This window comes from Sinocyclocheilus grahami, unplaced genomic scaffold (genome assembly GCF_001515645.1).
Source record: "Sinocyclocheilus grahami isolate Dianchi unplaced genomic scaffold, SAMN03320097.WGS_v1.1 scaffold81.1, whole genome shotgun sequence".
NCBI lineage: Eukaryota > Metazoa > Chordata > Actinopteri > Cypriniformes > Cyprinidae > Sinocyclocheilus > Sinocyclocheilus grahami.
In genome coordinates this window covers 1,666,488-1,682,646 of record NW_015505260.1, presented here as the reverse complement: position 1 = coordinate 1,682,646, position 16,159 = coordinate 1,666,488, and the positions used below count along the sequence as shown (strand labels likewise).

Here is a 16,159-nt window from a genome sequence, read left to right as displayed (position 1 = left end):
TATTACAGATATTTTTAATTCATTTCTTCATCAATCTTAGAAGAGCTGCATTTAGGTAATTTTATTTACAAATTGATTTAAAATTTTATGATTTCATTAATTTATTTAAAAAAAAATTTTAATGATAAATTACTAATAAAAAAAATGAGTGCCTCGATTTATTATTTCAAACCTTTTTAAAAATTATAATCATTATTATTAGTAGTAGTTTATAGGTAATGCTACAGATATATCATTATATATATGTTAGGTAGCAATTAAGTATTTGAATAAATAAATAAGTACCTTAATTATTATTATTATTATTATTATTTTACAGTTAGTGCTATAAAATTCCTTAAAATTTTGACATCCAAGAAATAACATCACTTTCTACACCATGATAGGAAGTTAATTTAAATATGTAGTGTTGAGTTCATCCAGTTCAGTCTTCAACCCTATTACCTAAGTTATTGTTAGAATAAATGATCAAAAAAATATTTTTATTTATTTATTGTTTGTTTGTTTGTATAAACGTATTGCTAGAAAATAAAAAAAAATAAAAAAAATTTGATTGTTTAGATTTTTTTTTTACATGTCCCAAATTTTGGTAACAGGGTTGAGAATTTTCAATCCCCATAGAAAATGAATGGAAATAAAACTACACGCATATTGTTTACAAATATATTTAATATTTACTTTGACCTCCTGAAGTTGATGATCCTTTTTTTTTTTTTAAAGAGTTAAAAGTTTAACTCTATTTGAACCCTGATCATTGAACATCTCCACCCTGAGAGCAAATGAACAATTTCAATTGTTACAATGTAATTCATAGTTATAATGCTTCAATGACAAATAGATAAGGCATTGTTATTCATTGTGCATGTATGTTTTTGTTCTTAGATAACCATGTGATTACATTTAAAGAGGAAGGTGTTTGGAATTACTCCACAATGCTGATTAGGGAGGATCTGGGTTTGCTGGTGTTGGGGGCGAGAGAGGCCATCTACGCCCTTGACATAAACGATATCTCTGTTGCCAAGTCGAAGGTGCCGGTTTGGTTTCCTTTCCTTTATCCCTTGCCAACAATACAACAGAATTCTTTGACCCCGTTTCAAAACGGCACGTATGTATAGTCTGTATTGAATTTTCTCCACCCATCAGGTGCCTTGGAAAGTTACAGAGGAGAAACAAAAGGAGTGCACCTCTAAAGGAAAACATCCTGACGTGAGTAAACATCTCTGGAACTCCCACACATGCTCACTAACACATCAACATATGCAAGCACTCTGAACAAGGGAAACCATTTGAGCCATCTGATTGATCATCTTTTCAGATCGACTGTCGTAACTATGTACGGATGCTGCATCAAATGAATGACAACTTGATGTACGCGTGCGGGACAAACGCCTTTAGCCCAACCTGTGATTACATAGTAAGTTTTAATTGAATAATTAAAAATAATAAATATGTATATTTTTGTTGTGAAAGAATATTAAAATATAAAGACAACAAAATTAAATAATTGTTTCAGAAATCTAAAAAACTCACAGTTTTGCATCTCGTAATCTATCACTTTCTTCCTGGTATGTATGAGATTAGGTTTCATGTGATCCATCGGTTGGTAGCGTCAGACTGTTACAAAAAACACCTTGTTCATTGTGTTTGAACAGACGTACGGTGATGGGCGGCTGAAACTGGAGGGAAATCAGGAAGACGGGAGGGGGAAATGTCCTTTTGATCCGTTCCAGAGATCCTCTTCCGTCATGGTTGGTATGTATGTCTTTCTTGCAGATTTAGGATAGTTTAAATGGATTGTGGTGGAAAAATTATATAATTTATTCTTTTATTTTGTTTTGTTTTGTCACAGATCAAGACCTCTATTCTGCCACATCCTTAAACTTTCTGGGTTCGGAGCCGGTCATTCTCCGCACCTCTCCCATTCCACTGCGGACAGTGTTTAAGAGCTCTTGGCTCAATGGTATGTCAGACGTTATGACAAAACTTCATCAAGAAAACAAAGACTAATTACAGGCTTTAATTAGTACATTAGTAAAAGGCGTTGTGTTAAATCCTATTTTTTTATTTAGTTGTAATAACAGAACATGTCATATCAATTATATAATTTGATTAACAATTAAGTTTAAAGATTATTTTGACCTTTTTAGTAAAAAAAAAAAATTAGTCAAAAAAAGGTAACTTGTTCAAAACTGCAAAATGGCATTAACATAAGAAATTTGTCTCAGAATCAGTGTTATTTTATTATTATTTACATGCTGTTGCAGTATAATTATTTTGAATGATCTTTTTTAAATGTTTGAATTATCTTTATATTTTCCATTTTCATTTTAGTTAAGTTTGTTATTGTTGCATGCTTTTGTCAATATGTTTCTATTTCAGCTTAAACTTATTTCAGTTAGCTGCCAAGGCTACATTTGCTTTTTTTTTTCTCAAGTTTTTAGGTTCTTTTTTTAAGATTTCATCTTCTATTTATTTCAGCTTCATTTTAATTACCAAAACAATTTAGTTAGTTTCAGTTACCAATAGTTTAATTGTATCTACACCTCAATATCAACACTGCTCTGAACAAAGTGAAAGACACATTTTTTTACCCACTCAAGAGCCAAACTTCGTCTACATGGACGTGGTCCCAGAAAGCGAGGACAGTCCCGAGGGTGACGATGACAAGGTCTACATGTTCTTCAGTGAGAACGCTGTGGAGTACGACTTCTACAACAAGCTTGTGGTGTCGCGTGTTGCTAGAGTCTGCAAGGTAACACTTCACTGATCCCTTTACCTTGGCATATTTAGCCCTGATCTTATAAAGACATTTCATTTTCCCCTGTTCTACAGGGTGACATGGGTGGTCAAAGGACCCTCCAGAGGAAATGGACCTCTTTCTTGAAGACTCGTCTGGACTGCTCTCTCCCTGAGCCCAGCCTGCCCTACATCATACAGGACGTCTTTCATGTCCGCCACAAGAAATGGAGGAAAAGTGTCTTTTACGCTGTCTTCACCTCTCAGTCGTAGGTTTTGTCCTTTTTTTCAGACATTCTGTATCTGAATTCGCTCATTTGTTCAGTTATTCACTGTTTACCATATAGTTCACTAAATAGAGTAACGGTGCGGTGACATTAGTGAAATTTCCACAAAGTTTTAACCAGGCAGCTTTTTGTTGGTCAAAGCTCAGAGTCTGTGAGAACAAGTTGAGCCCATTATGAAATCTGCATGGGAAATCTTGCACCTTTGCCTGATTCCTTTTGAAATCACTGTATTTCGCTCATGAAAAAATTGCAGAACAAATATAAATGTGACTGCACCTTAGAAATGACTGAAAATGAATGATTTTGGACCAGGGTTATTATAGTTAAATAAAATAAACCATACAAAACATATTCTGTTACTTGAAAAAAAATGATTATAAATATCAATTAATTAATTTGTTAGTTGCCATAATATATAGAAAAACTAACAAAACAACAAAAACCTTAAAATTAAAATATAAACACAAAAATAAAAACCCTATAAAAGTATCTCAGTGATACAAAAATAACACTGATTTATAAAGGCGGAACAGTCCTTTATAATTCCCACCTGACTGTTCACACTGCGACATATTTCCAGTTTTGAATCTAATTTCAAACCACATTTGAATTCGGTGTGAATTCTAAAAATTGGACTTAATGAGTTTTGTTGCAAAAATTGTATTAAAATAAAAATAGTACAACACCTCATCCGCACGTCAGTGCATCAGTATAAAATAGCTGCAGTTTATGATGTACTGCAGGTCTGACTATGTAAAGGATACGAGTCACGTGTCAATTAGATCTGATGAATGGTAGGACTGATAATTAAAGGATTGTCTGCCTCTTTCCTCCAATTTAGTCACAGTTTTGGTATTGTATTTTTAGCCTATTAAAGATGATGATCTGTTTATGTATGCAGGAGCTCAACAGATCTGTCTTCGGCAGTATGTGCGTACAATGTGACCGATATCAGCGAGGTGTTCTCACGTGGCAAATTTAAGACAGAGGTGAATGTGGAAATGTCTGATGTGAAGTGGGTCATGTACAACGGAGAGCTTCCTGTCCCTCGACCAGGAGCTGTAAGTGGTTGTTAGTGGTCTTACGTAGTCTTATAGGGGATTCATGCAATTTTTTGTTATTTGTTAAATTGTACTGTGGAGAACGTCAAAGAATACTGATAAAATCCAAAAGACATGGATTTCATGGAATATTTTAATGTAATCTGGTGGTACAAAACAAACAAATAAATAAATATTCAAGCCTATATATATGTGTGTGTGTGTGTGTGTAAGTAAACAGTATGCGAGTAGTTTTATTTGCATTCATTTTCTATGGGGATTATAGTTTTTTTCTACAATTTTCTTTTAACAATTTATTTTTCTTATTTTAACTATGCTAGAATATGTTGCAAGTAACAGGGTTGCAAATTAAACTACTAGTTAAATGGTATCACAAATTCTGTCAGTTACATGAAAACCAAATATTTTTCATAAAGCAAATATTTGTTGTGTGTATATATATATGTGTATATTTTCTTCTGAAAAAATCTATCTTATTTTGATCTGCTGATACTCATCTTTGCAGTGTATCAACAATGCAGCAAAAAGTGCAGGAATAATGCGGTCGCTGGACCTCCCTGATAAAACCCTACAGTTCATCCGAGACCATCCCCTCATGGACGACGCCGTCCGTCCAATCACAGGCAAGCCCCTGCTGCTCAAGAGAGGTCCGCTGTTGACCCGTCTCGTTGTAGACGATGTATCCGCATCGGATGGACAGTCCTATCCTGTGGTGTTTGTTGGCACAGGTATGATTCCTATTCGCCTCTAGGGCAGAGCAGCTCTTTACTGTCGGTTAGAGGGTGTGTGTGTGTAAACAGTTGTTCACAGGAATGTTAATCTTACTTTGGACTGTGCCGTTTAAATTACAACCTATTGAATTTGTGGTTTTTACGTTAAATAATGTTGGATATAGAAAGATTTTTTTTGTAATGCAAGTCAATTGTTTTCTGTTTTCCATCAGAAAACGGTTATGTGCAGAAAGCAGTGAACTATGATGGAGAAATGCACATTATTGAAGAAGTAAAACTGTTTCAGAACGCTGATCCAATTGACGTCTTAAGACTTCACCAGAATCAGGTACGCAAAACTGGGACTGGGTATAGATTTTGATTTTAATTACTTTCAAATTCAGAGGCCCTCGATTTGAATTTGATTCATTTTGGTATAATTAAGTTGTAAAATAAGAGATTCTCTCTCTGTTACTGCTATATATATATATATTTGCTGATTCAATTATATTCAAATTCGCAGTCTCTCGGTTTGATTCTATTCTGAGTCATTTGGGTTTATTCAGTTCTAATGTTCATTTTGCTTATAGATGAAAGATTCTCTGCTAATGCTCTATAGATTTGCTGAATCAGTTATATTTAGATTCACATACTCTCAATTTGATTTGATTCTGATTCATTTGGGTATAATTAAATTGTAATGTCTGTTTTGCTTACATAGAGATTCTCTCTCTGTTAATGCTGTATTTGCAGATTTGTATATAGATTATATTCAGATTCACAGGCTCTCGATTTGATTGTGATAAATTTGGTGTTATTCACTTATGTCTATATTCTTTGTATGAACGATTCTCTCTAATAATGCTGTATATCAGGGATGTATATCAGAGCCACAGCCCTGCAAAGTTCAGCTCCAACCCTAATTAAAACTCACCTGCCTGTAGCTTTCTAGTAACCTTTCAGACCTTGACTAGCTTGTTCAGGTGTGTTTGATTAGGGTTGAAGCAAAACTCTGCAGGGCTGCAGCTCTCCAGGACCGACGTTTGCCACCCTTGCTGTATATACAGGTGCATCTCAATAAATTAGAATGTCATGGAAAAGTTCATTTATTTCAGTAATTCAAAACAAATTGTGAAACTCGTGTATTAAATAAATTCAGTGCACACAGACTGAAGTAGTTTAAGTCTTTGGTTCTTTTAATTGTGATGATTTTGGCTCACATTTAACAAAAACCCACCAATTCACTATCTCAACAAATTAGAATACTTCATAAGACCAATAAAAAAATATTTTTAGTGAATTGTTGGCCTTCTGGAAAGTATGTTAATTTACTGTACATGTACTCAATACTTGGTAGGGGCTCCTTTTGCTTTAATTACTGCCTCAATTCGGCGTGGCATGGAGGTGATCAGTTTGTGGCACTGGTGAGGTGGTATGGAAGCCCAGGTTTCTTTGACAGTGGCCTTCAGCTCATCTGCATTTTTTGGTCTCTTGTTTCTCATAAGGCTGTGGTTCTCTCGGTTGGTTGTGCATCTTTTTCTTTCACACTTTTTCCTTCCACTCAACTTTGTTAACATGCTTGGATACAGCACTCTGTGAGCAGCCAGCTTCTTTGGCAATGAATGTTTGTGGCTCCTTGTGAAGGGTGTCAATGATTGTCTTCTGGACAACTGTCTGATCAGCAGTCTTCCCCATGATTGTGTAGCTTAGTGAACCAAACTGAGAGACCATTTTGAAGGCTCAGGAAACCTTTGCAGGTGTTTTGAGTTGATTAGCTGATTGGCATGTCACCATATTCTAATTTGTTGAGATAGTGAATTGGTGGGTTTTTGTTAAATGTGAGCCAAAATCATCACAATTAAAAGAACCAAAGATTTAAACTACTTCAGTCTGTGTGCATTGAATTTATTTAATACACGAGTTTCACAATTTGAGTTGAATTACTGAAATGAACTTTTCCACGACATTCTAATTTATTGAGATGCACCTGTATTTGCTGATTCGATTATATTCAGATTCACAGGCTTTTCATTCTGATTCATTTGGGTTTAATTCAGTTCTAATTAGGCCTGGGCGATAAAACGGTATCGATATTTATTGACGGTACACCATCATCGGTAACGATAGAAAAAATGTTTTTTAGTTAGTTTCACGCGTTTTCATTTAAAGGCGTGTTATGAGTGACAAGCAGACAGCCAACAGAACACACAAACATGCTGAAATGAGTGCCGTGCCTGCCTGCGAAGAGGAGAAGTCGTCGAATTTAAAATAAAAATTTGCATTCAAATGAAAAAAACGGTATATTTGAATTTTAGGAGTGCGTCAGGAAGCCTTATCAGTGGCGCTCGAGTTGCGTTGAGGATGATGTTGCATTTTAATGTTTTTTTTTTTAGTCTATATCCAGTTGAAACCACAAGATGCGCCGCTGCTGCATTTTCCATTCAAAATATTAGAGAACTATAGAAGCTCAATGCGGAGAAGATATTGGTTAGGTTAAAACAGAAACCAAGCCATTCACACAGAACGCATATTGAGTGCATTCTTGAGACGCACAACTATGACTGTTGCACTCATGTGAAGAGAAAGCCATGTAAGAGAGGTTCAACTTTTAGAAAACGTCTTGAGAATTTGTGGGGTTTTTATTCCATTCCACTGCATCTCATATGTTTTTACATGCAATCGTGTGATCGGCGCTTTGGCTATTTGTATTAAGCTATGCATAAATACATGATGCTGTTTTGTTCATTATTGTTTATGCAATTTACAAGAAATCATATTTGATTTATAAATATTAGTTTAGACGTCATGTTCTTTTTTTTTATAGACTAGCTATTTTCATTGCATTGAATAAACCATTTAATGAGGTGCATTATTTTGCTCATTGCGCCCTCCTGTGGCCTCAGGAGACAGGCCAAATGTTTCCTTAAAGGGGTCATATGATGCGATTTCAATTTACTAGTTACAAGCTCTTGGTGCATAAAGAAGATCTGTATAGTTGCAAAGACTAAAGTCTCAAATCCAAATAGATATTCTTTATAAAAGTTCAGAGTCAGCCACACCTACCTAAAACGGCTCGTTCTAACACGCCCCCACATATCTACCTCATTATGTGGAAAGATTTGCATAACGTAGCCCAAATGTTCACACAAAGAAAGAAGGCCGTAACTTTTATTCTCACTGTAGTATTATTGCCGCTTTCCGCCATGTCCTGAAGACGCTGTGTGCTTCGTTGTGAAAGCGAAACTACTTTGTTTGAACGTCCAAAAGAGGACGATATCCGCTTCATCATGCATAGTAGACTACAATGCCGGCAGTTCTGACTCACAGTCTGTGAGTACGTTTTCATTTAAAGGATTTGCCACTGATGATTCAAACGCGATGATTCAAATTTTTGAGCAGTGTGGAGTAGCACTTGTTGTTTGTCATTTCTCTGATCACAAATGCAGACAGGGTTTTATGTTTACGCGGCGCAATGCAACGCAACGCGTAAAAAGACAGTATAAGTCATTATAATCCGTAATTATGTCTCCACTGGATGCAACAAATGCCTCGTTTGTAATGGCTTTTAATGTTTTTGTCTCGTCGCTCCGGCCGGACACGGCATCAACAGTATGGTGAGGGGCGTAACATTTCCGTCTCATGCTTGAGGTATTCAGCCAATCACAACGCACTGGATAGCTGGCCAATCACAGCACACCTCGCTTTTTCAGACCGATGAGCTTTGTAAAAATCAACACGTTTCAAAAAGGCGGGGCATAGAGGAGAAACAATAATGTACAGTATGTGGAAAATAATGTGGTTTTTTTTACTTTAAACCGCATAAACACATTTCATTACACCAAATACACCAAATAATGTTCTTTTTAGCAGCATCATATGACCCCTTTAATGCTTATTTAATCTGCATATAAAATATAAGAAAGGAGATATTTGTTTCAATTTTAATTTATTTAGTTTTATTTGTTATTTTGTTTAAGACTATTAAAATAAGTTGTTTGTCTTAACAAATTTGGTAAATTAAAAATACAGTGGTTAAATTTAAACCTTTTTTTCTACTGCTCTGTTTAAGAAAGGTTATAAAAAAATTGACAATAATTATCGATGAACGATATGAAACATTATATTGTGATAATTTTTTTGTTATATCGCCCAGCCCTAGTTCTAATATCCATTTTGCTTACATATGAAAGGAATTTTCTTTCTGCTAACACTATTATAAAGGGCACTGATTCAAAATTCATAATTTTGAACTATTATTTAAAAGAACTGGCTCATTTATTTCGGGAAATGGGCTACACCGATTGTGCTGTGTTTCTGATTCACTAAAAAGAAATGGTCAGTTGTTAAACTACATGGTCATGTTTGTTTTTGTGTCCTTAAAAGACACAATAAAAGCATAATCAGAAAAAATTTATAAAAAGCATAATTTTCACATAATAACAGTTATTTTTGTAACAACTCTGATTGGCAATTGTTAGAAAGACAAAGTGAAGGAATATTTTGTTGCATGTTTATCATGAAAAAAATGCATGAATCAGCATGAGTTGTTTGTTTTGTCCAGTTGTATGCAGGCTCTGCGTCTGGGGTTGTTCAGATGCCCGTCAGCAGCTGCAGTCGTTATTTTTCCTGTGTGGACTGTGTGCTGGCTAGAGACCCTTACTGTGCCTGGGACGCCACAGTGCAACGGTGCTCTAGAGTACCCACATCACCTGAGAATGATAAAAGGTAAAGCACTAAAGTGCTCACACACAAGTACAACCCCATATCAAGGACAAATTGCAAAAAACATTTTTTTTTTTATTTGCATGTGTGTATATATATATATAAAATCATTTACTTACCCTCATGTCATTCCAAACCAACATGACTTGATTTTCGGAACACAGGAGGAGATATTACCAATTTAAAATGTAAAAACTTTGCTTGTATTTTCATGTTTTTTTGGAGCTGAGGGTTAGTAAAATATTTATTTAAACGTTTTGCATTTCTAAAATCTACTGGACTATATGTAAGTGTGTATAAACAACATATGCTAACAGTTAACATTTTTGCATTTCAGCAATCTGATACAAAGTCTAAAGGACGGGGATGCCACTCGATGCCCAACAACAGGTATTTATCAACTTTTTTCTGATTCAATATTAAAGGAATGGTTCACTCAAATGTACTCACCCTCAGGCCATCCAAGGGTTTGTTTCTTCATTGGAAAAGATTTGGAGAAATGTAGCATTACATCACTTGCTCAGCAATGGATCCTCTGCAGTGAATGGGTGCCGTCAGAACGAGAGTCCAAACAACATGATAAAAACATCACAATGATCCACACGAATCCAGACCATCAGTTAACATTGTGTGTTTGTAAGAAACAAATCAATCATTAAAACATTTTAACTTTAAAACCGTTGCTTCTGGCCATAATAAAAGACTGTAATCCATAATAACACTTCCTGCAGTGAAAAAGTCCATCTCTTGTTGTCCTCTCACATCAAAATCATATTTTGTTCAGAGCTGTTTTGGACCGTTTTTGCTTGTAAGTGGTGCTTGATCTGTGCATATTTCTCCCGATTCAGCCTATGTGACTTTTTCACTGTAGAAAGGAATATTATGGATAGAGGATTCGTATTTTAGCTGGAAACGGCGGTTTAAAGTTAAAAACATCTTCATGATGGATTTGTTACAAACACACAGCTGTTCACTTCACAAGTTGTTAATTGATGGATTGGAGTGGTGTGGATTACTTGTGGATTATTGTGATGTTTTTATCAGCTGTTTGGACTCTGACGGCACCCATTCACTGCAGAGGATCCATTGGTGAGCAAGTAATGTAATGCTGAATTTCTCCAAATCTGTTCAGATGAAGAAAAAACTCCTCTTGAATGGCCTGAGAGTGAGTACATTTTTAGCATTTTTCATTCTGGTGTGAACCTTTCCCTTTTAAAATCAGGGCTCTATTTAACATGTTTTTCACTTTTTCAGCTCCAGTGGAACCAAAGATCCGCACCCTGGTGCTGGGAAACAACATTAGGTTGCTGTGTCATCCAGACTCTAACTTGGCCCAGGTCATCTGGAACTTTGCTGGAAAGCCACTCCCCTACTCAGACAGGAAGTATACTATTTATAATGAAGGCATCCTTGTCTACAATGTTTCTGCCGCTGATGCTGGACGCTACACCTGCACGTCAGTTGAGCGGGCGAAAGGGAGAGACTACACCCAAACGCTGGCCATTTATGACTTGCGTGAACAATCAGCAGCAGTTGTGACAGATAAGATTAAGACCACATTGGGAATCCTTTCTGAAAGCTACACAACATCATCAGGTTTGCATAAAACAGAAGAGCCTCCATCATATTCAAAAAATCTGAGCAGTGAGAGCAAATGGATAGTAATGCAAGTAGCATTGGCCGTGCTGTCTGTTATGATGGCATGTCTGCTGATCTGGAACCTGTACATGGGCCACATCTCTCCGTTTATGTGCTGTGGGAGACAATCAATCAAAAATCCCAGGAATCTTCCAGAAAGGGAATACATGCACACAGGAAATGATGCTGTGGACAGTAAACAGCAAATGGTCAGGCTGTGTGTCACAACGAACAGTGGTCTAGAAGCCACTAGCTTCCACAGGAATATCACCAATGGGGATACACCAACGGACATTTGTATTTTTAAGTACATTACAGACGAGTCTGAGATTTAAGAATTCGATTTTTTTTTTACATTATGATTTTGTATATTTTATACCTATTTATTTTTATTAATAAAAAAATTAATCGTTTTTTTTTGTGCAGAATTAGTTTAAAATGCAATGCAAGTAGAATTAAAACTAATTGAAATTCAAAGAAATGTATACATTAAGTAAAAAAGCAAGGTTTGTCAAGACAACCTGTGAACAGCTTTTTTAGAAAATGTATACATTTGCTGCCCTATCAAGAAAAACTAAGGTAAACATCCTACCAATTAGTAGCTGCATACAAAATAGCACTAACTGAGTAGCTATTACATTTATGTAATATGTCGCTCTTTGCAACATTCACTCTCAGTAAGAGTACAGAGCATGCAAGTCAGTATTTTTTGGTGCCATGACCCGGTGTTGTACTCAAGTACACATTACTTAACTAGGTCTATTCTCTCTCGGTTTAACCTCAATTAATACTATGACTTTGGACATACTATTAATTTGGCCTACTATATATTCAGAAAGTATTCATATTCAAAAGCAAGGAGCAACTAAAATGTAAGCAACTTCAATCTGAAAAGGAATGTTTTTATTGAAATAAACTTCGTTAGAGAGCCAGTCTGGTCACATTTTAGATACAGGATTGTTAAATACTTTGGCTACACAAGGCCAGTCATGGAACATTTCAAAATCAGCCTCCTTTGGCTTGGTGGAGGGAGATCTTAAACGAAAACTAATAAAGATCAAGTCACATGTTCATATTGAGTGCCTCCTGCCAACCACATTTGTAAACAATACGAAGCACAATTACTGAAATGATACAAGGATTAAATGCAAAGTAATACATATTTAGAAGCCAGTATTAATAACAGCACAGGATGTAGCCACATCCACCAATAGAGTTGTAGCACTTGAGGGAAACTTGAAAGCTATTAGTTCACACATGCATAATTTGCATGAAGAATTAAGGCGGTCTTCATTTCGAAGATGTGAAAAGCTTTAAACAGAAAAGAAAGCAGGCACAAGATGTGTTTGCAAGAAATATTCTCAGTCATAGATCTTTAAAAAAATCTTTTGCAGTTTAAAAAGGGTGTGTCATATGCAAATCATACCATTTACAAAGACATCTAATTCATGCTTGTGGATCTTGAAAGTCTGAACGAATAATTAACCGCAGTTTGAAATGAATTGCAGAAGCACTGATGTGGACATTTCTTGAGGTAAATGGAAAAGCTGCCATGATTTAGAAAAAAGTTTTGACATGCTTTTTCCTCTTTAAAAAAATCACTTTCGCTAAAACGGTAATGTGATTGTACGGAATACAGTCATATACAGTATATGCATATGTCCAATAGAGTTGTAGCACTTGAGGGAAACTTGAAAGCTATTAGTTCACACATGCATAATTTGCATGAAGAATTAAGGCGGTCTTCATTTCGAAGATGTGAAAAGCTTTAAACAGAAAAGAAAGCAGGCACAAGATGTGTTTGCAAGAAATATTCTCAGTCATAGATCTTTAAAAAAATCTTTTGCAGTTTAAAAAGGGTGTGTCATATGCAAATCATACCATTTACAAAGACATCTAATTCATGCTTGTGGATCTTGAAAGTCTGAACGAATAATTAACCGCAGTTTGAAATGAATTGCAGAAGCACTGATGTGGACATTTCTTGAGGTAAATGGAAAAGCTGCCATGATTTAGAAAAAAGTTTTGACATGCTTTTTCCTCTTTAAAAAAATCACTTTCGCTAAATGGTAATGTGATTGTACGGAATACAGTCATATACAGTATATGCATATGCATTCTACATGATTCCGTGATTTGATATGCAACTATTCTGATTTCATTCTCAAGCAAGTCAATGGAATGATAAGAAAAATCAAGGCTCAGATGAACTGAGATGAATTCATCAACTTAATAATGTACTTTTTTTGCTATTTTTATACTAATGGTCCACCGTTTGCCTGTCATTTTGAGAATAATATGTGTTGAGAGTCTTTAAAAAGGAGCAGTTTGCTTATTTGGCTTGGTTATTTAACCTTCTGGGTGGCGATTTGTCAGAATTTGCACCCAAAAAAGTGGTTTGACATTTTTGATCATCCTTCACATTAAAGTGTTCAAAAGATTAACTTGAACAAACTATTTGGGTTTATACACATTTTTTAAGGAGTGATTTAACATTAGATATTTTTGCTATACATGTAAAAAAAGAAAAATGTTTTTAAACAAATCAGTACAAATGCAAAGCAACTATTCACCAGTCCACGATCTGGTCAAAGTGTTTTCTCGGCACAAAATAAAGGGTAACGTCCCACTGCAAACTGCCCCTTTAATGTTAAGACAAGCAGTGGTACTCTGGCTCCATCTGTAGTTCAGAAAAAGTATCACCAGGGTCCACTCTCTGGGTAATTGGGCACAGTGGCTGGATACTGGGGCAGACTGGGGCCGGTTTCAGAGATGGCTTTGAATCCTGCTTCCCTCACAGGGCCACTTTTCCAAGCGCCTGTGCTCCATTCTTCCTGTGCCTGCTGAAAACTGCCTCCTCCACCGCGATACAGTCGATGAACCTATTAGGGGACAGGAGTGATGTCACACATTGCTCTTTCATTTTGATTTAAGGGTTTATTCATTAAGGGTCGTGTGTGTATATGCAAATCATACCTTGATGAGAATGAACACCATTAGAACTGTATCTATGGTAAAGAGCAGAGTACAGATGAGCATGAATATAGCCGAGGCTACATTCGTGCCGAAAAACATCATTGTGGCAATCCAGCCACTGCAAAAAGATAAAAATATGGAAGTATTAAAATACCCACACAAAGACAAAATTTATTGAGTTAAGCTCAATCAACAGAAAGAAATAAGAAGTCAGTAAGATTTTTTATATGGTTATTTGAAAACAGTAATATTGTGAAATATTATTACAATTTTAATTAAATTATTTTATTCCTATGACGAAAAGCTGAATTTTCAGTATCATTTCTCACATGATCCATCAGAAATGATTCTAATATGCTGATTTGATGCTGAAGAAACATTTATCATCAATGTTGAAACTGTTATGCTGCTTAACATTTTGAAACGGTAATACATTTTTTAAAATCATTAATAGAAGGTTCAATAGAACAGCATTTATTTGAAATAGAAATGTTTTGAAGCTTTATAAATGTCTTTGTAGTCACTTTTGATCAATTTATTTTGTCCTTGTTGAATAAAATTATTCAGTTCTTACGGACTTCAAAACTGTAGTGTTGAAAGGCCAAAATGTGAAGTTTGTATCTTTTTTTAAAAGCATTTACTTCATCAGTTGTCATCAGGACACTGAAGTAAAAATATAGGATGTAATCTATCAAATTAGTCGCAAATTACCACGTATAATAATTAGGTTTTGTAGTTTGTAGCTAGAAAAATGCATCTACTGCCTAGTCCTATGAACTTCCATTTTAAGTGAGCCAAAATTATTTGTTGTGGTAATTGACATTAAACCACAAATGATGTTAACTGAACTCATATTCAGTGGCAGAACCAGTTTCATCCATGGGGTGGCCAAGGCTACTTCAGAGGGTTCACAGACAATGAAAGAAAATTAGTGTTTAACCCTAACCTGGCATCAAAGGAGCATGATTGCTTATTAGAGGTAGAAGTGATAATTCACATAACCATGAGCTCTTCAATGTGGCAAAGTAACCCTTTTCGGACGACACATTAACTAAATATTCCTATACTGTACTGTACTTACGACACTAGGCTAAATGTGGAACGATATTGTCTCTCTTATGTGATTAACTGTATTGGACAAAAGGTTTCTCAACTCGTGGGTCATGACCCCCAGTCAAAGAAACATCATCAACAACAAAAAAAAACTTAATTCTCAATGTTTTTCTGATGCAAGACTCTTATTTTGAAAGATGTGTGAAAGCTGTTGACATTTCTGTGAAATGCACTTTAAAGGGATAGTTCACCCAAAAATTAAAATTTGATGTTTATCTGCTTACCCCCAGGGCATCCAAGATGTAGGTGACTTTGTTTCTTCAGTAGAACACATTTGATGATTTTGAACTCCAGCCGTTGCAGTCTATCAGTCGTATAATGCATGGCAATTGTAACAAAATCTATGAGAGTAAAAAAAAAAACATGCACAGACAAATCCAAATTAAACCCTGTGGCTCGTGACGACACATTGATGTCCTAAGACACGAAATGATTGGTTTGTGCGAGAAACGAACAGTATTTATATCCTTTTTTACCTCTAATACACCACTATGTCCAACTGTCTTTGGGCGCGCGCACGGCATCCGGTGCGTGAGGTGTGTACGCGCTCTGGCGTAGTTTACGTAAGTGCCGGAAATGATCTCTCGCGTGTATACGTCACTCATTGTGTACACAGTGCACAGTCATTGTAGGTACGACGGGTAATCAAAATGGTACTTACTTGCGCTTATCCAGATTGTACAAACCGACTTAAAACTAAAAGATTACGTTCTCTCGCGCGAACTCATTCGGGAGTGGTGACTTTCCACGTATTCCCAACTTTTGAGCCTGCTCGCCTGAAGTTATGGTTGATTGCTCTTCGGCTGGATATCAACACTCCCATTAACGTAAACTACGCCAGAGCACGTACACACCTCACGCACCGGATGCCGTGCGCGCGCCCAAAGACAGTTGGACATAGTGGTGTATTAGAGGT

General features: G+C 35.8%; 2 protein-coding genes across 4 annotated transcripts in view; one reads left to right on the top strand and one right to left on the bottom strand.

Annotated features, from left to right (window-relative positions):
* The first annotated feature begins 726 nt into the window (after nt 1-726).
* On the top strand, nt 727-11,522 carry LOC107586415 (semaphorin-4E-like). Of its 2 annotated transcripts, none has more exons than XM_016273781.1 (13): nt 727-1,028; nt 1,144-1,206; nt 1,316-1,414; nt 1,653-1,752; nt 1,850-1,960; nt 2,601-2,752; nt 2,833-3,005; nt 3,925-4,084; nt 4,590-4,812; nt 5,028-5,143; nt 9,356-9,519; nt 9,854-9,906; nt 10,771-11,522. In XM_016273781.1, exons 1-13 carry the CDS (start codon nt 867-869, stop codon nt 11,487-11,489), a joined length of 2,295 nt encoding a protein of 764 aa, XP_016129267.1. In that variant the 5' UTR covers nt 727-866; the 3' UTR covers nt 11,490-11,522. The 2 variants fall into 2 exon arrangements, with proteins under 2 accessions (XP_016129267.1, XP_016129266.1); XM_016273780.1 differs by having other exon boundaries at nt 1,316-1,418; nt 1,645-1,752.
* A 1,761-nt stretch (nt 11,523-13,283) lies between these two features.
* Nucleotides 13,284-16,159, bottom strand: part of scamp4 (secretory carrier membrane protein 4) — a 5,458-nt gene continuing 2,582 nt past the window's right edge. For both annotated transcript variants that reach the window (XM_016273778.1, XM_016273779.1), the window contains exons 6-7: nt 14,131-14,248; nt 13,284-14,036 (exon numbers count right to left, since the gene is read on the bottom strand). In XM_016273778.1, the coding sequence (XP_016129264.1) occupies nt 13,854-14,036; nt 14,131-14,248 (301 nt within the window). In that variant the 3' untranslated portion in view covers nt 13,284-13,853. The remainder of the gene's footprint in view (nt 14,037-14,130; nt 14,249-16,159) is intronic.